This window comes from Alosa sapidissima, chromosome 22 (genome assembly GCF_018492685.1).
Source record: "Alosa sapidissima isolate fAloSap1 chromosome 22, fAloSap1.pri, whole genome shotgun sequence".
Taxonomy (NCBI): Eukaryota; Metazoa; Chordata; class Actinopteri; order Clupeiformes; family Clupeidae; genus Alosa; species Alosa sapidissima.
The window spans coordinates 3,959,242-3,984,446 of NC_055978.1; the positions used below are offsets into that span (position 1 = coordinate 3,959,242).

The 25,205-nt window shown below is 41.8% G+C and overlaps 1 protein-coding gene across 1 annotated transcript; it reads right to left on the minus strand.

Annotated features, from left to right (window-relative positions):
* Positions 1-30: 30 nt before the first annotated feature.
* Positions 31-25,117, minus strand: LOC121697110 (thioredoxin reductase 1, cytoplasmic-like). Its single transcript, XM_042078425.1, has 14 exons — positions 24,728-25,117; positions 24,030-24,172; positions 23,260-23,332; positions 22,772-22,882; positions 22,340-22,482; positions 22,125-22,240; positions 5,285-5,510; positions 5,072-5,164; positions 4,897-4,973; positions 4,148-4,304; positions 3,455-3,562; positions 3,050-3,145; positions 2,318-2,452; positions 31-2,039 (listed from the first exon to the last, which is right to left on the minus strand). The coding sequence occupies exons 2-14, from the start codon at positions 24,147-24,149 to the stop codon at positions 1,974-1,976; spliced, it is 1,521 nt and encodes a 506-aa protein (XP_041934359.1). The 5' UTR covers positions 24,150-24,172; positions 24,728-25,117; the 3' UTR covers positions 31-1,973.
* Between the last annotated feature and the right edge of the window lie 88 nt (positions 25,118-25,205).

The following is a 25,205-nucleotide window of genomic DNA, read 5'->3' on the forward strand; positions in this document are numbered from 1 at the left end:
GTGTTTGTGTAACCTACAAATATCATGACATGATGACATTTCTTCATTTTTGACATTTTGATGGGTCAATCAACAATATGTTGATACTTTAATGTAAGCCTGCAGAGAACAATAAAGGTATTGCATGCCAAATGACTTACTATTACTAGGCATACTAGTTTTGATATTGATATGCAGTGTGGTTTAAGTAAGGACATTATTTAGTTAAGCTAAGATTGGTTAAGATAACTTGACTTATTACAATGTAAAGATTATTATTGTGTACATCAAGATCACATCAGGTTGCTGTAGTGTGTATTGTTTTCCACCTGGCAAATCCATCACTGAAAGAGCCAGGGTGTAAGCAAACCAATAGGAGATGGCAGTCTATTCGGCTTATTGCATGTTACACACAAAACACACCTATGATTAATTAAGAGACTACATAACCCTTTAGAGCCATGCATCTGGCACGTTGACCTTTTCCCCCCCACTCCCTGTTGACCTAGCAGAAATACATTTCATGTTCAAGTAGTTTATTGTCATGTATTCATAAAAGGAATTATAAGTAATGAAATTCTTGTGCTCAAGACCCAGTTCAACGTTCAAGAAAAAAGTATAAGTAGCAATTAAAAAGGTATATTGTGTGTGTGTGTGTGTGTGGGGGGGGGGGGGGGGGGGTAATGACAGTAGTTTATGATGTGATATAATGTAAAAGCTTGCTAGGACAGACGCTCAATGAGTTCATGTTTTGTTTTATCGCTGGATTTTAGGATAGTCTATTATGGCAACCAATTGCATTCCGACTTACAGTCAACTCTAGCAGGCGTTAAATGACTGGAAGCTTTGTGGATTTAAAGATTGTCGTAACGTGCTGTCTCTGCTATTGCTGCTTTTGATCAGTCAGATTTTAAATCTCCTGTAGTGGGTTGGACATATGTAGTGTCATAAAAATGCCCACCCACGTCCCCCCTTTCCGCCCTAACGTTTTCACACTGGTGCCGGAACTAATAGAATTTGCGGGAATTTTGGCAGTGTAAAAAGGCCTACACACACACACACACAGGTAGCCTACATCCCTTTTCTCCACACACCCCAATAATCTCCCCCCAACACACACACCAACCCCCCCAACGCACACACACCATTACACAATCCCCCACCCAAACACACAACAAATCTCCCCTCTCCACACACACACAGATACACACCCCATTAGCCACATCACATTTAGAAGCTGGACATGGCGAACATAGCTAAACGTATAGGACAATGAACTCTTACCTTTATGGTCTACAAGTTATCCTAAGTTATCCATAGTTAGTCCACTGTTATTTTCGTCATGCATTGTGAAAGCGCTGTGTGTTTTTCAGAGCACTAAAAGTTGAAATCTGTTCAACTTTTAGAACAGCGCTGGTCTTGTCTATGTCTCTTCTCTCTTGACGACCAATCAAAATTTAGTAACCTAGCAACAGGCTCTAATTTGGAACTTTTAGTGTCAAATTCACATTTGACTTTAGAAGTAGTCATGTTTCCTTAGCTGAAACATACACTATAAGAATAGTAAAGCTTATCATCTGCAATTTGAATGAATGCAGATCACAGCAAGAAGTCACCCAATACAACAGAAGACCAAATTAATTACAAAAATGCACAGTGTTTTCCTCTGCAAAGATGGAATTCATGAAATGACTACCGATATCTTGACTTCACTTCACTGCATCAGGGACAATTCTTGGATGTAGGAAAGCAAAGTGACTAAACTTGGGGAAAAAATGTTAGTTGGATGGCAGTAGTTCATCAGTCTCCGCCCACCTGTTTCCAGGCTCCAGGCTGGGACATCATTGGTCAGTTTTAGAACTGCCTCACTGTCCATCACTCCACACCCGGACCACATACAGGGATCTCCCTGCTGTCCACATTATTCCCATGGCAACAAATGTCAAAAAAACAGATGTTACCATGGGAAACTGAATGACAGCAGGGCATTAACCTCAGCAATTTCCCTGCACAAGCATGGCCTCAGTCTCTCGCTGGGTGAGTGTCAAATTGGTCAGCACCTTGGGAGAGAGAAATATATTAGGCTAAGAGTCCTCTTCACTTTACCTCAATAAAGGTTATACTGGACCATATTCTGTAGCCTATGTACACATATTTACGGTAGCCTACATGTAGAGCTTAGTTACCGGTACTCATTTTAGATCCCTGTCTGCACTGAACTGAAGAGTAAGGCATGGTACAAGTTACATTTGGGTTAGTAGGCCATTTACTTTTTTGCAGCACTACCTAACGCTAATAAAACTGGACTGAATTTTGTGAGTGTGTGTGTGCCCCGTACCTCTGCACACACAGGGTGGAGGCCGACTGTGGCGTCCAGCTGCTCTTTGGTCAGGGCACACCTGAGGGCGGTGGCGAAACCCTGAATGATCTCACCTGCGCTGGGGCCCAGGATATGAACCCCGAGCACACGATGCTATAGAGAGAGAGGAGAGAGACACACACAGAGAGGAATCAGAAGCATGCCCTTGTAGCACTGAGAGTGTGCAAGGACTTTTCATTTGATATGTTTGCTCTAGCTAAATGTGTGAGCAGGGGAAGCATAGAGTTTTGAGTAGAAAGAGTTTCAGCTTCTTTTGACACAATCGGTAACATCCATGGTGAGCAGCACTGTAGAATGTTTTGTATGCTGAGAAGTGACAAATAAACTTCTAAAACGAAGGATTCAACTAAACTCACGAGTGTCAGGTTCTATTTGGATGCCCTCTCAGAACTAACCATTACACCCTCACTGATCCCATACAGAGGACAGGCTGAAACATGCAGCTCAAATACAGATAGCATCTTGTTCTATGTACTGTATGTGTATAGGATGTATGCATGGCAGTTCTCTCAGTTTTATTTCAGCCAGAGTGCAACCTCTACTGCTTTTCCTGCCAAATTGAGCTTGATGCTACCTTTGAAGTCCTTGTGTAATGTATAGCAAGCCTATGTCTTCTTTTTGATAATCAAACTAAAACAAGGCAAACTGTTTGTTACTTGGGCAACACAAACTAATGTAACGGCGACCTACATTGTCTGAGATGTGACAGATGACTTTGGCATAGCAGGAATTCTTGTTCCTCCTGGGCAGAGTCCACTCCTGTGGCCAGTAGTTGCTGTGGAAGACCTGTTGGATACGAACAAACAACAAACAAACAAATAAACTATATAAATTACTAAATTATTAAAAACTACAAACTAAATAAATCACTATTCACTGTTCTTACTCTACTATTATTTCACAGTCACTGAGAAGCTGTTGCGATGAAAAAATTAAATGAAAATTCACAGACACTGGAGGATCTGACCATTTTTGTGCTGGCAGTTTGTAGCACTTCACGTTACTACATCTATGGTAACTTACAGTAAATGACTTATACTTGGGAGGGCTTAGCGAATAAAGAGAGTGTGTGTGTGTGTGTTTGTGAGAGTTTACCTCTATGCTCGTCTCTCCAAACCTCTGGCAGGCGGTCTCCTCAGTAAGGCCGCAGGCTGCATACTCCATGGGTGTGAACAGCACCGTGGGAACGCTGGAGTAGTCGCTCTAGGAGAAGCAGAAAGGTCTTCAACACAACAAATACTGTACATCATATCCACATGGTTAGCTGACAGGCCCAAACCTAAACCTAAACCCAAGGTATAAAGGTTTAAAGGCATAGTCCTTGAGTAGGCACACACACACATATGGTTTAAAAGCATACATGTTGATTCACTAGTTGTTTGTTTCCCATTCACAGAGTCCAAAAAGTGGTGTTCATACCAGTTCATAGCCAGACTATAAACGACCCATCTCAATATTATCACTAATATTCAAAAGTTTGAAATCACCAGCACATCATATGCCACCATGCATGCATTTACATATTGGGCAATCTAATATTTATTAGGCTGAAAAGTTTTCTCTGAAAAGGGATTCTCTTTAAAAGGAGATTCATTGAAAGGATTAGAAGGGCAGACTACAAATACACAACAACAACAACAACCCGACATTTACACCATGATTTCCAGACAATTTGTGTTTGTGTATTTGTTAAATACACAAACGAGTCATAACTTCAATTCTTAACATAAACAACTCACTCACATAAGTACACCATACACACACACACATGCATGCACACTCACACACCTTAGTGTTTTTGCCTCCGTACAGCCTCTGAGCCAGCAGGCGTCCAGCTTGCATGGAGAGGCCTGAATGAGCCAGCCTTCCATCCTGTACAGCTCCGATGGCATAGATGTGCGACACGCTGGTCCGGTCTTCATCACTCACAACTATCTTTCCTGTTCTGCAGGACGCACACACGCACGCACACACACACACACACACACACACACACACACACACACACACACACACTTGATTTCTTTATTTGAATCTGCCAATAAAATTTCTTACAGAAAGGATTCAAATATCCCCAGAGATGACACAGCTGTGACATTCAAAGGTGCATCGCCTACGCCACACAGCAAGGCTGGCTATCACAGCTGATATGGAGCAGAATTTTTCCTGCTGTTTAGACTTTCCTTTTGGTAGCCCTGCCAGTCTTAGTCCACTGACAGTCAGTTTGTAACAGTCACACACACACACACACACACATACACATATAAAAAAGAGCAGTAATGTTTAATGGCATTAATGTCTTCAGTGTAGATCTACTGTCTATTAGCAGGGACCCCATCTCAGATCACTGACTGAGCATCCACGCTGGGAGAATTCAAACAAGGCGACAAGGAACCAGGTTCACATCTGGCCCGAGGTCATGTCTCGATCCCACTCCCTATATCAGTCACACTCATTCCCTCTACTTTCCACTGTCTCCACGACCAAATGGCCCTTAAACAAATCCCAAAAAAGACCAGCACACTAGTTTCCCCTACCTCTGGTCGACTTGCACCCCAGCTCTCTCCAGGCCAATGTTATGCATACAGGCATCCCTGCCCACGGCTAGGAGTACCTGTCAGGGTATGAGTACACATGAACACAGATTAGGATGAGATGCTACAAGGGCCATGCACTGCTATGCTCTCGTCAGTATTCTTTAGTATGACTTACAGTGCTGAAGTCTTCTGCATATATGTCACCCAGTTCAGGAGAATGAGCTGTGACCCTCAGTTTCCCTGGACTGCCTGCCTCAATCTGTTCTACCTGTGACACACACACACACACAGGAAGAAAGAGAGTGAAAGAGAGTGAAAATAATCGTTCAGTATAACAGAACATTTCCAGAAATCCCATTTTTATTTAAAAAGGCAACAAAAAATCCACCTTTGTGAGCATGGAGCCATACAGGAAGTTGACCCCCTGCACGTACATGTGATCCTCTATCTTTCTGACCACCTTTTGGTCGTAGCCATCTGGCACGGAGGACTGCGGCATAACGCTCACATCCAGACCCAGACCAAACAACCAGCCAGCAGCCTCCAGCGCCTCTCCTGTTCCCCCCACCACCAGGGTCCGGCCGGGGGAGTACGGCAGGGAGAAGAGGTCATCACTTCAAGATCAGAGACAGAAGTTAGAACTATGGATTTTCTATGGAGCCATATTTTACAAGTATATTTTTGGGCTCTTTGCCTTTATTTTGACAGGATCGGGAAAATGACCCGGGTCGGACTTTGGGTCCCCATGGGTATTTGGACCCAAAATGTGGTACGAGTGCTGTACCCAGTTGCGTCACAGCACCCCCCTCTATGGAGGCATTTTGATGTTATTTCTATAAAGCAACTACAGTATTTAATGCCCCACAGATGAACCAAACAATTGATGTCAGAGTAGTAGTATTTAAAGATGTTGGGTCAGAAGATTATTATTTAGGACTGCCGCTAGCGAAGCGGTCATATAGGGATTGTCAAAGTTCCCCCCCGTCATCTACTTCCTGAATTTTTGGTCAACGATACCCGGGACACCGAACCACCGGGGCACATGAAATTTGGTGGGTATGTAGCCCCACTAGACTTTTACGGAAAAATTTCGTTTCGTCCCCGGGGGCCACTCCCCCCCCCGTGCTGGGCCCCCCGAACCGCAAAAAAAGCAGTTTTTTCTAAATAACTACCTGAACCGTGGCACTGAGGATGAAGAATCTTTTATGGTATGTTGGTCTCAAGGGCCCTCATCAACCTGGCCCATAATCACTCATTTGTGATTTGCACCCCCCGGTAAAAAATGAAAATGCAATATTATTCTGCTTTAATCGCCCCTATCTTCAGTTAAGATGTTCAGAACTGCACCAAATGTTATGTGTATGATTGACCTGGCATTCTCTGGGGGTATGCCAAGTTTCGTAGAATTTCATCCATGGGGGGGGTCTAAAAAAAATTAGGTTATGTGTACATTTAGTGACTGTACACTCATTGGCCTGTAGATGGCGGTGCACACATATACACATGCACATACACACAGGCACCCACATACTATCGGTATTAGAACAGCCGATACATAATTACAAATTCAGTAGGATTAAAAGAAAGCCAAAATAAATATTCATCATCATCATGGCTGCATTTCCAGTATTGGCGATAAGTAGTCGTTTGTCCACTAGATGGCGCATCGTTGCAGTGAGACGTAATTTTGTTGGAAGTTAAAAGTGGGTTGGAAAAACAATGGACGCTTCCTACAAGGACTGTAGTTTACCGCAGAGAACGTCTAATAAGGATAGGACGATGTTCACATGAAATGTAATTCCCATTTCTTCTTGAAGCCGAAATAAATCTGAGGATGTTTATCGGACATGCTTGGTTTTTACTGCAGGTACATCTTATAATATCAATAAGGACCTAGGTAATGTTACCGTTAGCGTTGGTTGAGTGATGGAGGCCAATTTGATTGATTGCATTTGTAGAAAACTATAAATGCGGTTATACCAAGCAAATTGATAGCAGCACTGTAATTGTATCTTTCGACTGTCATTTGTTGCACGTGCTACAAAAATCATTCTGTGCAATGGAAGATTTACCAACGTTACACCGGTCTGATACAGTTTTGCCTATACATGCGTGAGACTGAGACGCCTGTTTGTTTTAAGTGCGTGCAGGGTGTGAGAATCGATGTGCTTTGATTCCAGCTTGGTAGTTGTAGTCTGTGAAATTAAAAAGCACGTGTGTGAAGTATCCAAACAATGACACCTTCATTTCATTATGGCTGCTTTAGCAACACACCTTAAGCTACTGTGTAGTGGGTCCCATTTAGAAGTGGCTACTTCATTCGCGCTTTCCTTGACTCATGGAGCTGCGTGAATTTTATTACAACTTTTCGCCACGATATGGCAGTTTAAGTCCGCTTGATACTGTTGACTCAAGCACAGGCTCGGACTGGTAATCTGGGCATTTGCCCGGTGGGCCGGTCCATATGTGGGCCGGTGACCTCCGGGATTTTTTTTTTTTTTTTTAAAGTTATTTAGCCTATTTGCGGCCCGTCATGTAGACCTAGGCTTAGCCTATAAATGCCAAAAATAATTTTTGGAATCTGATCCCTTATCATACCTGTTCATTCTTACTCGTTGCTCGACTTATCGTGACTAAATTCAAGATGGCTGCAAACGCTAAACTTCGTGAAGATACTGTCTGTGTAAATCGTCTTGTAAGTAAACTACCAGTGCTTTTTCAAAGTTCTCAATGTCTCGTTTTAAATGTCAGGGCCCTCGGAAGTCTACCAATGAAGTGTGGAGATACATTGAGCCTCTTAAATGGGTGTAAAACCGTGATTTATTTGCATGGCTAGCCCGATGCCGAAGCACCACTATTGAAAAAGCTGTTGGTAGCATCGGCTAACTAGCGCCAGATTTTGAAGTGCAGGGGACAAGCCGAGATGGGCTATGAGACATACGTTCACACTCGGTATCATGTTTCAATACACTTTAGGTCAATATCACACCGGAATTCTCCTTTAACCGTAAACAGCAATCAGAGGTGTCTAATTTTATTCCATAAATATATTATTTTCATAGACGTAAGTTGCACGCACTACGAAGAGCTTCCATTTACTGCACCATGTAGGCTACTGTAGTGCGGTTTGTCTGTCAACATAAAAAAATCTCCGGGTACCTACAATTTTCGCACAACTTGGTGGAAAAGTGTAGCACAGGTTAAAGAAAACCTATTCATGTTTGGACTCAAAAGGAACTTCAAAGTATTTCCCATATAGTAGCCTTTTAGCTCACAACGACAATGAAAGTGGAACTTGGAAAGTGGAAGTCTCTCCACCGAGTGTTACATTAGATGCACAATCAATCTCGATGCACGTAAAAAGTATCAACTGGTAGGTTAGTAACGAAGGTAGCCTAATTTTGCAAAATGTGATGACGGCACACAAACTTGGGCAAAAACGTTTAGTATACACTTGTGGTGATAGCCTACAGTTAATGTGAATCGCTGACTATAACCAATGTAGAAGATTTGCACCAAATAGGCCTAAAGGCTGTGGTTGTGTTTCTACAACATGTTGGCACAAATCGTAATTTCTGTCAACTATGACGATCTCCATGCATGTTCAGTAGCCTATATTTTTCATTTAGTCAAACAGTGACATGTGGTTTAATCAGTGTTGGGCAAGTTACTTCAAAATCGTAATATATTATGTATTACTTATTACTGTCATTTCAAAGTAATTCATTACATTATAATATTACTGTCTCTGAATTGTAAGGCATTACACTATTGTATTACTTTTAAGTTACTTTTACCAAAATATCTAGAAATATGGATTTGGAATTCTAAATGCAGATTATGCTCAATGTAGCTCATTGCACTTCTAATGGAGGGTGATGTGGTACAACATAATGACTGAGCTAGGCTTAAGGCTACAGTAGAATGCAATAGGTGCAGTGATGGCTCATGATGCAATACAAGGAACAATCATAGCCAGAATTTTGTTTAAAGAAGACAAAAGGTTAAAGTCTGGTCAATTATAATAATAATAATAATAATAAAGCTTTATTTGTATAGCACCTTTCATACACAGAATGCAGCTCAAAGTGCTTTACATTTGAAGCATGTAACACAATAATAGTCAGTCATTATCAATCACTTTTCTTTGCTGTTTATGATATACTCAGCAACATATCAAAAATATAGAAAATGACGTCATAAGACTGGCAGCCTTAACCCTCTTACCCCCCACAAGCACGCCATATGGCAACTGTGGCAAGGAAAAACTCCCATATTCCAGGAAGAAACCTTGAGCAGAACCTGACTTAATAGGGGGAGCCCATCTGCTTTTGGCTGGCTGCGCCCTCCAATAGTAGCAGATGTAGAATAATCTGAAAATGTAGTCTACAGGATAAGATGAGTTAACTAAAAGCTTTCCTGTACAGGTATGTTTTCAGATCTTTTTTAAAAATATTTACTGAACTCGCCTGCTTGATGTACAGAGGCAGGGTGTTCCATAGTTTGGGGGCATAATGGATAAACGCAGCTTCTCCACTTTGTTTGTGGAGCACTTTGGGTACGATTAAAAGATTAGAATTGGATGATCTAAGTTTCCTTTGTGGTTGATAAGATATTAAAAGCTCAGAGATATATGAAGGTGCTATGCCATTCAGAGCTTTGTAAGTAATTAACATAACCTTAAAATCAATTCTATAGGAAATAGGGAGCCAGTGCAGTTCAGCCAACACAGGGGTGATGTGTTCTCTCTTCTTAGTCTTAGTTAAAAGTCTAGCCGCAGAGTTCTGTATGAGTGCCAATTTCTTTAGATGTTTTTTGGGAAGACCAGTGAAAAGTGCATTGCAGTAGTCTAACCTGCTAGTGATAAAGGCGTGAATTAGTTTTTCTGCATCTTGTTGAGTTAAAAAGGGCCGCACTTTGGCAATGTTTCTCAAGTGGAAATAGGCTGTCTGAGTAACTTTACTGATATGGGGCTTAAAACTTAACTCTGCATCTAAGATGACACCGAGGCTTGTTACTTTTGGTTTGACCTGGTGTGCCAAGTTCCCCAGATTACTAAGAATAATATCTCGCTTTAGTTTTGGTCCAACCAGAAGTACCTCTGTTTTGTCATCATTTAGTTTCAAAAAGTTTTTGCTCATCCACTGATTAATGGAGGTTAGGCATGCAGTGAGGGAGCAAAGGCCATCTGGGTTAGTTGGCTCCACAGAAAGATACAATTGGGTATCATCTGCGTAGCTGTGGAAGTTTACATTATGTTGACTTATGACGTTTCCCAATGGAAGCATATATAGAGAAAATAGCAGGGGACCAAGGCAGCTCCCCTGGGCCACACCAAAAGGCAAGTCTTGTTTTTCAGATACATGATCTCCTAGACTGATATAAAAATCTCTGCCAGTAATGTAGGTTTGAAACCAGTTTAGAGCATTATCAGAGAGACCCACCCACTTCGCAAGGCGGTGAATTAGGATGCTATGATCAATGGTGTCAAATGCCGCACTCAAATCCAGAAGAATAAGGATTGAGACTTTGTTTGAGTCGGTAGCTAGTCTGAGATCATTGACTATTTTTACTAGAGCCGTTTCTGTGCTATGATTTGATCTAAAACCTGATTGGAATTTTTCAAGGATACTGTTTTCGTTGAGGAAGGTATTTAACTGATTACAAACAACTTTTTCAAGTACTTTGCTCAAAAACGATAGATTTGATATAGGCCTGTAGTTGCTCAGATTGGTATGGTCAAGATTTGACTTTTTAAGTAAAGGTTTCACAACAGCGGTTTTAAAAGCAGTTGGAAATATACCTGTTTCTAATGAGGTATTTATTACCTTGAGAAAAAAGGGAGCTAAGCCATCATATACTTTTTTGAGGAATGTAGTAGGGATTGGATCTAAAACACATGTTGAGGAGCCGGTTTGAGTTATAATTTTACCAAGCTCAGATTGAGTAATAGTGCTAAAGGACCTTAATTTTGGGGGGCTGTTTTTGGGTGTACTATCAAACATATTACTTGTGTTACCAATAGCCTCCCTTATAGAAATGACTTTGTTTTTGAAGAAGTCTGCAAATTCTGCGCATCTTAGAGAGGATGCCTGACTGAGTGTATCAAAAGGTGTTTGATGCAATAGCCTATCAATGGTAGAGAACAACACCCTAGAGTTTCCACTGTTTTCAGCAATTACCTTAGAGAAGTGGTTCCTCCTCTCATTCCGAATAGCTCTATTATAATTTGCAATTTTTTCTTTTAGAATGGCACGGTGAACCTGTAACTTAGTTTTTCTCCATGTTCTCTCAGCTTTCCTACATGATCTTTTTAGATCATGGATATTTTCGTTCATCCAAGGTGTCAGTTTGCTACAGGGCCTTTTTTTAGTCTTTAAGGGTGCCACTCTGTCAAGCAGAGCGCCTAATTCACGATTGAGAGCCTCTACCATTTGATCAATGGGATGATGTAAAATATCTAAATTTATGGAGTCTATAAGAGCTATGAACTGCTGTTCTGCTCTAATGTCCAAGAGTCGCGATTTGATTGCAATTTCGGGATGAATTTTTGGAGTATGTAGTACAATATTAAAAGATACACAATGATGATCAGACATATTTATATCATTTACTGATAAGTCTGTGACTTCTATCCCTCTGGAAATGACTAGATCGAGGGTGTTGCCAAGGTTGTGGGTGGGTCCTGTAACATGCTGCTTTAGCTCTAAACTGTCCAACACATTAAGGAACTTACTGGCTTTAGCATCAGTTATCTTATTGACATGAATATTGAAGTCGCCATTTACAATTATCCGATCATAGCTAGTGATGATGAGCGACATAAGTTCAGAAAACTGGTCGAGAAAGCCAGTCCATAGTTTAGGAGGGCGGTATAAGGTTAATAGAAGTACAGCTGGGTCAGCCTTCAGAGTGAGGGCAATATACTCAAAGGAAGCGAATTCGCCAAAGTTGACTCGTGCGCAACTATATTTGTTTGAGAGAATGGAGGCAATTCCACCACCTCGTTTGCCTTGTCTAATTGAGTGGAAGAAATTATAATTTGGGGGACAAGTCTCAACAAGAACAGCTTCGCTGTCTGAAGTCAGCCAGGTTTCAACAAGAAACAGAAAATCCAATTTTTTTTCACTAATAAAATCATTGATTGCAAAGGTTTTGGTAGTAAGTGCACCTATATTTAGTAAACCCATGTTAGCTGAAAATGCCTCTGGCTTTTGAGGAATATGCTGAGGTATGGAAAGAATATTTGTTAGGTTTCTAGTTTTAAATTTGTCTTTTCTTTTTACTATACGTTGGGTAGAAATCAACGTTGGAATAGAACTATGAGCATAAGTCATGCTATTGCATGACACAGCTTGATCTATGGTAGTAGTATTGTATGTTACCCTGCAGAAAACATTCTCAGACTCATCCACATGTATAATGCCATTCGAATCAATACCTGGGGGGCGTGAATCTGTAATATTTTCTACAGAATGTCAATGTCAATTGTGATAGAAATGCTGTAACTTTAGGCTTAGGCCTACTCATTAAAATCAACAGAGAGCCCACTACCTGTATATTGCAACCCAAAACTTAAAGACATGTCAAGATAGGCTACACAGTGCAGCTACTGGCCATTTTGGTGCCCTAACTGGTGAAATACAGTATTAACCTAAGTATGTCATCATATGGCCAACTATAAAGATGTAATCTGCCTGTTCCCAGGGATGGGTAGTATTTCTGAAACATGTAATATGTGTTTCAAATGCAAAATAGTATTTTGTCATTTGTATTTTATTGGGTTGAAGGAAATGGCTCTGTATTTTGTATCAAAATACTTTATTGGTGTGTATTTTTGTATTTTAAAAATACTGCAAAATACTAAATGTGAAAAACACAAAAAAAGTAGATACTACACACAGGTGTAATGAATAATTGGTAATTAGGCAACAATGGTTTATGTTTATCGCAATCAGCTAATGTGAAAACAGCTGTGTTCAACAACACTTACAGCTTTTCAGTGACGGCTATTGCTGAAGCATCAGCCCTGGTCTGAAGCACTGGTGTGAAGTGGTACGCAAGTAAAGATGAGCAAGTTGACCTGTGCAAGTTCACATAAGGACACTGACAAAGGCAACCATGTCCCATTGTCTCCATGCCAATCTTTAACAGAAAAATGTCAGATATCTCAACCACAATGACATCTGGCTTTATTGCTTCTTCTACGGTGTGAAGTATGTAGGTAGCCTTCTCACAACAGCAACAAACAGCAACACTATTAAGGAGAATATTCCAACTAGTACCGCGACCACCACGCTTGAAATGGTTAGGCACTCCCGTGACGTCACATTGTCGCATGACCAGTCGGGAATGGCGAGTAGGGTATGTAAAAGTTAATTAATGATCACAAACGTTTAAATAATGACAGTAGGTCTAGGTATATGTGATAACAATGTGTAGTGGGCAGTGGAATAACTATTGGTTTCCGTTTGTGGTGACTGCTGACTGAGATAAGGGATGAGATTAAATAGATCCTGGAACTTAGCCTGGTCTGGAGCAGGCTAGCTCCACAGAATAAATCGCCATGGTGATTTATACCATAACATATCCTGCTGCCCCCTATCCCGCTTTTGTGCAACTGGATCACGGATAAATTGAGCCAGGATAACCAAGATATCCCGTCTTAATCCCTTATCCTAGTTTTGTGCAATAGGCCCCTGGACATCCAAATGTAATGCCAGAAAGTTGTTGGTTCGACAATAGGGGCAGCCACCTCTCTGCTCCTGAGCAAGACATTTAATCTTAAATTGCTCCGGGGACCTGTTCCTGTACTTAATTGTCTGTAAGAGCATCAAGTAAATGCCTAAATAAATGACAAAATAAACTAGATGTACCGCAAAATATGACCGCCGCTCAGTCCTGTACATCCGTTCCGCGAAAATAAATCACACTTCAATTTGTCTCCATATTTTACTCCATCCCCCACTCTTGAAACTTTTGTGTATTCTTTGGCATGCCTGAGTGTGTGTGTGCGGCTGCACAGAAAGTAGCCTATACTGGTGCTGAAAAGGTGAATAGATTGTAGAATAGCCAAAGAAGATGTAGCATTGTTATAAAACCTTTAAAATCTCTAAACAATCACAAGTAGGGCAGTTCATCACAGTTCATCCATTGCAACTGGATTGATGAAAGGTCACTTACACCTGTAGGCTACATTGTATTTGGGAAAAGCAAAAGGTATCACCATAATGGTATTTATTTATTTATTTATAAACAAAAACATCTGTCAGTTCCATGCTGTTTTCATTACATTACATTACATTACATTACATTTGGCTGACGCTTTTTAACCAAAGCGACTAACAACATGGTAAACAGTAAGTTTTAGAACAATTCTCACAATTTTAGGACAGTTTAAAAAAAACATTACAGTAAGAGTAATGTTTTAAGTGAGAATAAGTGCGTCGGTGAGTGCTGTTTTTAACAGTTACTTGTCAGTTTAAAACGGCTGGTGAGTGCTAGGATCAGTAAGACTTGTTGTAAGTGTTGCTATGAGAGTAGATGTTCTCTAAAGAGCTGGGTCTTCAGGAGTTTTTTGAAAGTGGAAAAGGATGTCCCTGCCCTTGTTTTCAACAGCTATCAAAAACAAAGGTCATTTTTGGATGGATGGATTTTTTGTGAATGTTTCTTCTTCTACATAAGATTTTAGTCATCTTTAGTTCATGTAATACTTTATTGTCAATGCACAAATTAAGTAACAGTAGTCTGAAACGTTATTGTTAATGCACAAATTAAGTAACAGTAGTCTGAAACGAAATGCTGTTTTAAATCTAACCAGTGGTGCAAATAACTGACATGTCTAAATGCGCCTTGATGAAATGCGTCGCTAGACTGTTCATACACATTTTAACGGGCCAAAGTTGAAGAGCTGTTGTTCGTTATTGTTCGTGCAAATATAGGATTGATGATTCATGTTCCCTTGCATTGTGTAACTGAGGTCCATGGCTAGTCTGGCTTTCACCAGACCAAGCTCAATCTTTTAAGAAATCAAAAAATAAATAGCGGGCAGATCAGGCTGGGTTCACCCAGCCTAGTCCATAGGCACCCGATATTGTTTAATTTTCCGATTGAGATATCCACGCTCTGGCTATTCTAAATGCAAAAATGCACCAGGGAGTTATGACAAAACCGTAACTAACAAAGTAGATCCTAATTGAAAGCTGTTAGCCTCCCTAAGCTACAGGTAGGCTTAAGGTAGGCCTATTTACAACATAAATTGCCAATAGGCTATGCTGGCGACACAAATAACATCTCCGTTGGAAACCAATGGCTTACGCCTAGCTAGCTGGTAGCTAAGTAATGGTTCACGTTAGCCAGCAGCACATCATCTTCAGCCTATCATTTTGACAGTAAAAGTTTAAACTCAACATTTTATGTAAATCATATGACTATAATAAACTCTAACTTACTGACAACTAACGTTAAGGAAGGCCTAATTATAAATCAGACTGCCGAGTAACGTTAACGTTAAAGGGGAACTTGGCAACTATTTCAACGTAATAAACCCGTTTAGAAATCATTTGGATGGTTAAATCAAAGATTGTTAAGGCGGAGCCTTAAATGATTACCCTAGCAACCAGCATAGCAACCACTTTATTTAGCATAGCAACCACCATATCTACCCTAGCTAAGTAGCCTAAATCATAGACATAATATACATAGACGCCGCATCGACCGCTGCTCCCTACTAGCGCTGACGAGATTTGGAGCCGCCATCTTGGACCGGTCATCCACTCCACTTAGTGTAATCTGTTTGGCCGGTGCAATGAGCTGTCAGCACACTTAATTAATCATATCTCACTGAATACCGAACAGATTTTCACGCGGTTTTTTTTGCTGCAAAGGTCATACATGTAGCTATGATACAGGCCACATTGTTCGAAAATACAAAATACAACCAATAGTACGGTAATGTTAAATCTTACTTGTGAAAAGTAAATCCCCCGAGTATGGTCCGCCGATTTGAGCAGGAACATGCTGCACAGTGCTGTCATCTTGTGTTTTCTGCTGCAACGCAATGAGGAGTATGACCGGTCCAAGATGGCGGCCGCATTTCTTGTTTCCAGCAGCCAATGCGGCGTCTATGTATATTATGTCTATGGCCTAAATCATATATTTTTGGAATGCACTCAGATATATAAGGTTAAATGACCTGTTCCGGTGAAAATGGTGACTTTTCCCGCTGCCCCTAGCGTCCCCAGGCGGAAAACCAACCTTGCAACATTGAGACTACCGTCCCGGAAAGAGAAGTGAGAAACAAGAAACTTGTTTTAAATCGTGTTTCTTACCTTGTAACATCCACATTGTCTACCGAACTTATGCTAACCGTTTTGCTAGCTTGTAAACAAATCCATGTGCTTTATCATTACCTTTTTCCACAGTTTGAAATAGCATAATGCACAATTTCTCCAGCAGAGGGGGAAATCCTGCCAAGTTTCCCTTTAACGTAAAACATTAACTTGACCAGCAACGATAACGTAGCTAGCCTAGAAGCTAAGTTGACTCAAGCATGAATGCGTTTGTAAGTTAGACAGTAGGCTACGATGTACATAGACTGTAAACATGCCCGAATTTAATGTAGTACAATTTCACATTGAAACATTATCGTTAGATAAATAAATGCTTGCTTACCATTAAGGTGGACACGGTTGGTCTGACTGAACCGTTGCTCAAAATGATCTCCCGCCGGACAGTTCAAACGTCGTCGCGCGGTCAACTGAAAATCCACTACTTTTCAATCACCACGTCAAAATTTCCCAGTAAACCATACATCCATGACTTTTCAATATCTTTTACTGAACTATGTATCGATGCTCTATCGATTATGGCAATATAAACTATAAACCAATGTTGTTTCGATGTCTCTCTATCTATGCTCATGCACTGTCGGGGTTTTGTCAGGATTGTAATGCTGATTCAATGTCTATTTACCATTGAGATTTCAATCTCAACCAAAATGATGATTTGGATGGAAAATCAACATCATATCAATGTCACCTTGCTATCTGGGATAGTCGTAAGCCTTATGCGTGGCGTGCGTGGGGCTTCAGATACAGCAGGTGTGTGATTTCAAAAACCATGACGGGAGAACCGACTGCACTTTGGTTAGCTTGCATTTGCTTTGCTGTTGCTGTTAGAATGTTAGATTCTTGCGATAGATGTCTTATAAAAAGTAATTTGGAAGGGAAATTGAAGAGAAGAGTTGCCCTTGCGTTCGCCGTGATTTCCCTTTGAAAATCAGAGGTTCACAGGGCTACTGTGGCCTTGGTCAGTGGCGCCGCCAGCCGTAATCCTGTACGCACTGTGCGTACAATTTATTCATGAAATCATTCAATATTACAACAATAAAAAATAGTTTGTGTATTGTCTTACAGTTTTTTTCAGTCGCTAACAAGCGTTTGTCTAATCAGTTGTCACATTTTCATAACTCTAAACACAATTAGAACAGCATCGGTCTTTTGTGGCCATACCATTCACACATTTCATGTCGTTTTCACACAATATGCAGTCAGTGAACACATTTCCGCAATGCTTACATTTTCTTAAAGGTGCCATGTGTAAGAATTGAGGTAAAAATATCCAAAAAATGAGCTACACGCATCAAAAGAATGAGAAGAAATAAGGGCGATGGTGTCATTAAAAAAATGACAAGGTATAGTGCTGCAGAGATATCAACCTGAATTAGCATGCTAATGACGCCTCTCCATCTTTCTGACCACTTCTTCATCCAGTTCAACGTCAGCCTGTCAGAACAGCCTCCTGCTCCTCAGCCGATGGTCACGTTCCGCCGCAACATCCGGAACCTGTCTCCAACGCACTTCTCCTCTGTGGTTGCCTCCGGTCTACCTCCACTCAACACCTTCTCCTCTCTGGAGGTTAATGAAGCCACTGACTCGCTCTGCTCCACACTGACCTCGTGTCTAGACGAGCTGTGCCCTCTTACCACAAGGCCAGCTCGATCTAAACATTCTCATCCATGGCTAAATGATACCCTCCGATCGCAGCGCACCAAACTCAGAGCCGCGGAGAGGAAATGGCACAAATCCAAACTAGTCCTCCTGACCTCCTTCTCAGCCAGCATCACTGCTGCTAAGACTGCTTTCTACAATGACAAAATCAACAGCGCTACAGACACTCGAAAACTTTTCTCAACCTTCAAATCGCTACTCAACCCTCAGCTGCCTCCTCCTCCATCCAGCCTTACTGCAGATACCCTCGCCTCATTTTTTACAAACAAAGTGGCGGCAATCAGCAGTCAATTCTCTACATGCCCACTCAACGCATCTGACTCAGATACCGCACTCCTACAACCTCTAGGGACTGCTGGAACATCTTTTTCAGCATTCATGCCTCTCTCCGAGAGTGAAGTGTCCAGACTCCTGACATGCAGCCGTCCTACCACATGCTCGCTGGACCCTATACCTACGAGCCTACTTCAGTCCATCAGCCCGACCATCGCTCCAGCTATCACACATGTGATCAATGCCTCGCTAACCTCCGGCACATTTCCAACAGCGTTCAAAATGGCCCGGGTAACACCGTTACTTAAGAAAGCTTCTCTCAACCCTGCTCAAGTCGAGAACTACCGCCCTGTCTCACTACTGCCTTTCCTATCCAAAGGCATTGAACGAGCAGTCTCCAAACAGGTCTCTGACTTCCTTTCACAGAACAACCTTCTGGATCCAAATCAGTCTGGGTTCAAAAGCGGCCACTCTACCGAAACGGCTCTGCTGTCTGTAACAGAAGCCTTAAAAGAAGCCAGGGCGACCGCTCGGTCATCAGTACTCATTCTGCTTGACTTATCGGCTGCCTTTGACACGGTTAATCACCGTATCCTTCTCTCTATACTCGCTGACATGGGAATCTCCGGTTCTGCTCTCTCCTGGTTTGAATCCTACCTCACAGGACGCTCGTTTAACGCATCATGGCTTGGTCAGCTATCCGCACCTCACCATCTCACCACAGGGGTCCCCCAGGGCTCAGTGCTGGGCCCCCTCCTCTTTGCTATCTACACCACCTCCTTGGGACAGATTATCCGTTCGCACGGCTTCTCATACCACTGCTATGCAGACGACACACAGCTCTATCTGTCCTTTCCACCTGACGACCCCCTGGTTTCAGCACGGATCTCGGATTGCCTTTCAGACATAGCTACATGGATGAAGGCACACCACCTCCAGCTGAACCTCTCAAAGACTGAACTGCTGGTCATCCCAGCTAAACCTACCATACACCACGACATCAACATCAAATTTGACTCCCTGTCTGTTTCACCGACCAGGACTGCAAGAAATCTAGGAGTTGTTCTTGACAACCAACTAAACTTCTCAGATCATGTTGCCTCAGTCGCCCGGTCATGCCGTTTTGCACTCTACAACATACGGAAAATCAGGACTTACTTGACTCAAGATGCTACCCAACTTCTGGTTCAGGCAATAGTCATCTCACGACTCGACTACTGCAATGCCCTCCTGACAGGTCTCCCAGCCTGCGCAGTGAAACCACTTCAGATGATCCAGAACGCGGCGGCGCGCCTGGTCTACAACCAACCCAAAAGGGCACATGTTACCCCGCTGCTCATCCAGCTACACTGGCTACCTATGGCGGCCCGCATCAAATTCAAGTCTCTAACGCTTGCCTACAAAGTAGTCTCCGGTTCTGCTCCCACCTACTTGAATGCCCTCATACAGACTTACACTACCTCCAGACCGCTGCGCTCCTCTGACGAACGACGTCTAGCTCTACCACCGGTACGCTCAAGCCAATCCAAACTTTTCTCATCTGTTGTTCCTCGTTGGTGGAACACACTGCCAGTTCCTACAAGGGCAGGGACATCCTTTTCCACTTTCAAAAAACTCCTGAAGACCCAGCTCTTTAGAGAACATCTACTCTCATAGCAACACTTACAAGTCTTACTGATCCTAGCACTCACCAGCCGTTTTAAACTGACAAGTAACTGTTAAAAACAGCACTCACCGACGCACTTATTCTTACTGTACTCTAATGTTTTTTTTTTAACTGTCCTAAAATTGTGAGAATTGTTCTAAAAACTTACTGTTTACCATGTTGTTAGTCGCTTTGGTTAAAAAGCGTCAGCCAAATGTAATGTAATGTAATGTAATGTAATGTACTAGCCACAGCCCGACAGGTGTCATAATACCAGTTTCGGCCATGGGAGGCGGTATACTTACAACCGGACCCGCGTCACACAGAGCAGGTTGTTTGCGCCATGCCCCTTTTGAGGGGAAAACATTCCCTCAGAACAAGCCAGAGTGAACCGGTAGACATGTACCAACCACACAGCTAAGAACCCCTCCCTGAGTTTCTTTTGCCTACCATGTCCTCAAAAAAAAATCCTGACAGAAGAAAATTATGGCTACAAGCCATAAGAAGAGAAGACCGTATGACACTTCTGGTCACTGAGTGGGGTTGTTGCACCACTTCGTAGGCTACTTGGGATACTGAAGAGACGTGTTTTTATATTAATTGAATTAAGCTTTTGTAGGTATCTTTCACGGTCAACGACCGGCAAAGTGGTTATGTATTGAGTGGTCATATTGATTTGTGGTATTTTTTGTTATTATTTATTCCTGCGATTTCTGTACGAATTACGTTTATTGACCCTAATTTGCGTTGGAGTTAATGAGAGGGGTTGTTTGTTTTCCCCCCGAAAGGGGCGGGAACGTTTGTCACGAGTCAAGTTCCCGGATGTGCCGGTCTAACGTATGCGGGCAACATAACCGCCAGCCAAACTGCAATACACGTGTCTTGGTTGTTACTCTAGACCAACTCACTTTCTGGAGGTATACTGCTCCATCTTTTATGGAATGTGGAGTATGAATTGATTTTTTGGCAGACATTACACATGGCACCTTTAACAGACAAGCTATACCTCCCAACAAAACTATGGATTGTTTTTGTAGTATTTACGAATGTTAACACACAACATCTCACAATAGCAAACACAATATTCCAAACCTTAGATACACTATCAAAACCTCTGCTTCTGCTAATGGTTTTATCTCAGGTGCATCGCCTTGGATAATATCAGATGCGATGTTGATGAAAACATGTGGCCTAACTTTGAAGATCGCAGAGATTAGATACAGTAATTTTGTGCTTTTTTAGTTCCCCCCTTTTTATCTGGGCTTTTTGCTGTTGTTTTTTGTTCAGAATGCTCTTGTGTGTTTCATGGATATTTTGTTCACTGTAAGCAATACTGTAAAAATTGTTCTTTTCTATCATAGGCCTACTGTAAACAGTATTTCTACTGTACCTCCTGTAGTAAACAGTAAATGGAAAAAAACTATTCAATTTATGCCTAGTATTTAATCTGTGTAGCACACAGTTGATTTAACATTCATGAACAATCGTCGACACATGAAACAGTTTTAATTATTAGCTGCCTAGGCTACAGAATAATTATCCTTTGGCTTGCATCAGATATAATATAGCCCACTGGCAAAGCTGTCACTGGACAGCCTACCAAATGTGCATGACCCTTTATCAGCAGTAGACATATGTCTTTCATCAAAGATTATAACTAAAAATGCCATTATCAAGGTGATAAACAATGTAGCCTTAATACTTCGTATGGGAAGCGAACCTGCGAACACGCAAGAAAGTTATTCTTTTGCAATGCCATCTCGTTGCACGTTACACCACCACCGAACGTAAGTGACGTAGAGTAGCGCGATTCCTAGAACCACACGCATGTGAAGTTAAAACATTTTTAATCGTATAATCTTCATGAATTCTTTGGAGCTAGTGAATGTGTAAATTCATGCTTGGTGCACTGTCGGAAAAAACATTTCTATAGGCCTACTTCTATTTTTGAAGTTGTAGGCTAGGTGACGAGAGCACAGGTTGAAGGAACCATCTTTTTGGACTTGTTTTCCGACTGATTGTTTTTTTTTGCAACACAGCTTAATTTAGCTTGAAAGTTAACCTGCTACGGAGCAGGTTAGTTCTGTGGCATAAATTCCCATGGTTACCAAGCTGGGATTCACGTTAACCTCATTAATGGAACGGAATTCTCACTAAAATTAGCGAGACTTATCGAAATAAGCCAGGTTTGGCCTTTAGCGAGGTTGATGGAATACCCCCCAGATCTCAACCACTAGACCACCACCAACAACAACAACAACTACAATTACAATTCAGCCACAGCCTCTGAGGTTGCTCACCAGGTGATGCAATGCTCTTTGGCTCCAGGGAGATCTGGGTAGTGTGGCCTGTCTCCTGTGGCGACCACAATGGTTTCTGCAGTGTGACTTGTCTGATCCCCTTTCGCATCCGTTGCCTGTTGGTGATTACAGCGTCAGCCAATGACATTTGGACGCCTGAGACAATCTGACCAATCAGAGGAGAGGGTGATATGAGTGGTGATGATGAGGCTGACCTGTACAGTGTGGGGGTCCAGGAGTGCTGCGTGAGCGTGCATGTAGGTGATGCCACGCTTCCGCAGCTCATGCCTAAGCTCAAAGCTCAGAGCCTTCACTCTCTGCTGTAGGGCATCCGTCAACTCAGGCCAGCTATGAGACACTGCGGAGGACACACACACACACATACACACATAAACACACACACACACACACACACACACACAGAGTAGCACAGAATGGTCACAGAAGACACACACATTCTATGTATAAGTGTGTGTATATCATTATCAGTCAATAGCAATGTTTCTGGACAAACACATACTGTTCATAAACGGCTATACACAAACACAGTCATACTGTATACCTACAGTAACCAAGACAATCAAGAACACTAAGTGGACATTACCAATACAGTTTCATCCGAAAACCCAACCTCATTCCCAACTTACCAGGATGTTGGAGTCTCCAACCATAGGCAGCCGAGTCCTTCAAGGTCTGGCCTATGGAGGCAGCCTGGTGCATCAGCTTCTTAAGGACACTCACACCACAGCTGCTGACATCTGGGGCACCCGAGGAAGGAAACAGGTAGATGTAATGGAGGAAATCAAGGAGGTTGCTGGTGTATGGCAAAGATAAGGTATGAGATATTGGTAGACAAATTGATAACAAATAGTAACACTGATTATTAGAGGTTCAGAGCTCAAAGCAAGGAAGATCTCCCTGCCTGTCTCCCTACCAGTCATTTTTGCCGGTATATGCATTATTAATTTTTTAAATCTTAAACAGCCTGGCCCACGCCTTAAATCAGACACAGTGCCTGAGAACTTTAAGCCCTGGAGGTTAATATTTATGCATCACTGAATATCTCAGGACCAGGCCATCTACTGTACTTCTCAAGTGTTTCTGAAAAAGAGAGAAAGCAAACTCCAGCACTCACTCCACGTGGATCCTTTAGGAGATAGGGTCATAAAGTCAAGTAGTAGTACCTTCTGACCTAGAATAGCTGCCTCCTATTGAGGAGAGGAGGAAACATAGAGATAGTGAGATGGCTGGCAAGAGACAGACATTTTGGATACAAATTAAATGAAATCAAAACAATATATGTAGTTTCAGTTACTGTACAGTCTGCAATTCTGGCGACAGGCCAGATATTTGATATTTGAGTTCAATATCCAATGACATCACACTGTGCTATTCACTTCATTTCACAAAAAGTGTATTGGATAAGCATTACGGATGTATCCTTTTAATATACCAAGCTGCCATGGTCACACCAGCAATAATGATGGCAAAACCACATCTAACCACAAGGGGCAGTCCTAGGCTACTGATTATGTTCCATTCTTTGTCTACATTTTATCAATAGTAGAGAGAGAAAAATTAATCGACCTAATCAATTTGTTATTGTGTATGTCAGATATAATGCCTAATGCTACAAACAATACAACAAGTACTATCTAAAAGTCCTTCTTTGACACACTCACATACACATTCACACACACACACACACACACACACACACACACAGCAGTATGTCTCAGTTCATGAACCAGAGTAATAGGCCTATTAGCAGCTCCTACGACTTTACAACTACGATGTAAAAGTGTGACAGTATATCAATGTGTCAGCTATTTTAAAAACAAATTAGAAAAACAATTGAGCAACTGGCAGTGTCAGATGTATATTGTGATGTTAAGCAAGCGGCACCTTGGCCACACCAAGGCCTGCTGACCCTCCTCCAACAACGAGCAGATTGTAATCATACACCCCAGCATGGTGACAGTCATGATGGTCTGACTGAGTCGGGCCTTTGTGACCGTTTGGCATTGTTGTGGCTCTTTTTGCTTGCTCTGAAAGTGAAGGAATAGGCAGATATATTAATCAAGCGTGCAGACATTTTATAGTATGTCATCGTATCAGCTTTGTTGGCTAATCCACTGAGGTGAAGTAGTGTAGTCAAATCGTACAATGGCATATTAAAGTCTAGATAGATACTTTATTGATCCCCAGAGGGACATTCAAGAGTCTATGAGAAAACTCCAACACAGACACACGTAGCTTGAGCACCAGGCCCTTTCACCAAATACATCCAGTTAGGCTACTATTTATCATAAACTGTATAAAAAAAACTATTCCAATGACTGTAAGCTTTCTCTACATCAAATAGCCTAGCCCTAGCCTATACCAGTTATTTTGGCATGTTATAGCCACTTCTGCAGGATTGCATTCGCTGACAGGTTGGTTCCAGAAGCATCTTTTACAAGTGACAAATACAATCTAAAAACATTACATTGGCAAAACTTGCATAAAGTGAAGAAATTCCATATTCATGGAATTCCATATTCATGACTAAACCTGATGACCCATTAAAACGTAGGCCTATATATGAAAGAAAGGACTCTCACCAGATTCTGACCTAAGTCTTCGTAGGCCTACTGTACATACGCTAAAGATACTCAGATCAGCAGAGCGTTAGTTTTTATTTGTTTCAAGCCAAAGCTAGACTTTGACACTCCCCTCGATTCCTATCCAGTTTAAACCAGTAGGCTAACATATTTTGCAATCGGATACACTGGAAAACTTCAGTAGTCCACACTACAGCACTACACACAATCACTGAAATGCACCATCTGGATCTACCCCGGTTATCTGAACTATGAAAGTCATACCCCTGCAAATGGTTCGGTCTAGGCGCACGGGAGAACAATTCTGGGTTTACAAAATGACCATCTGAACTTTAGGTAGCCTACTCAAATTCCTTGAGTTAAGTTGGCCAAACCGACAACGACATCTGCCGGACTACACTGACAAAACTGCTTCAGACATTTCTACCACAGACGGATGCATGCCTCACTTGTAATTATGTAACAGTGGGCTACTTTT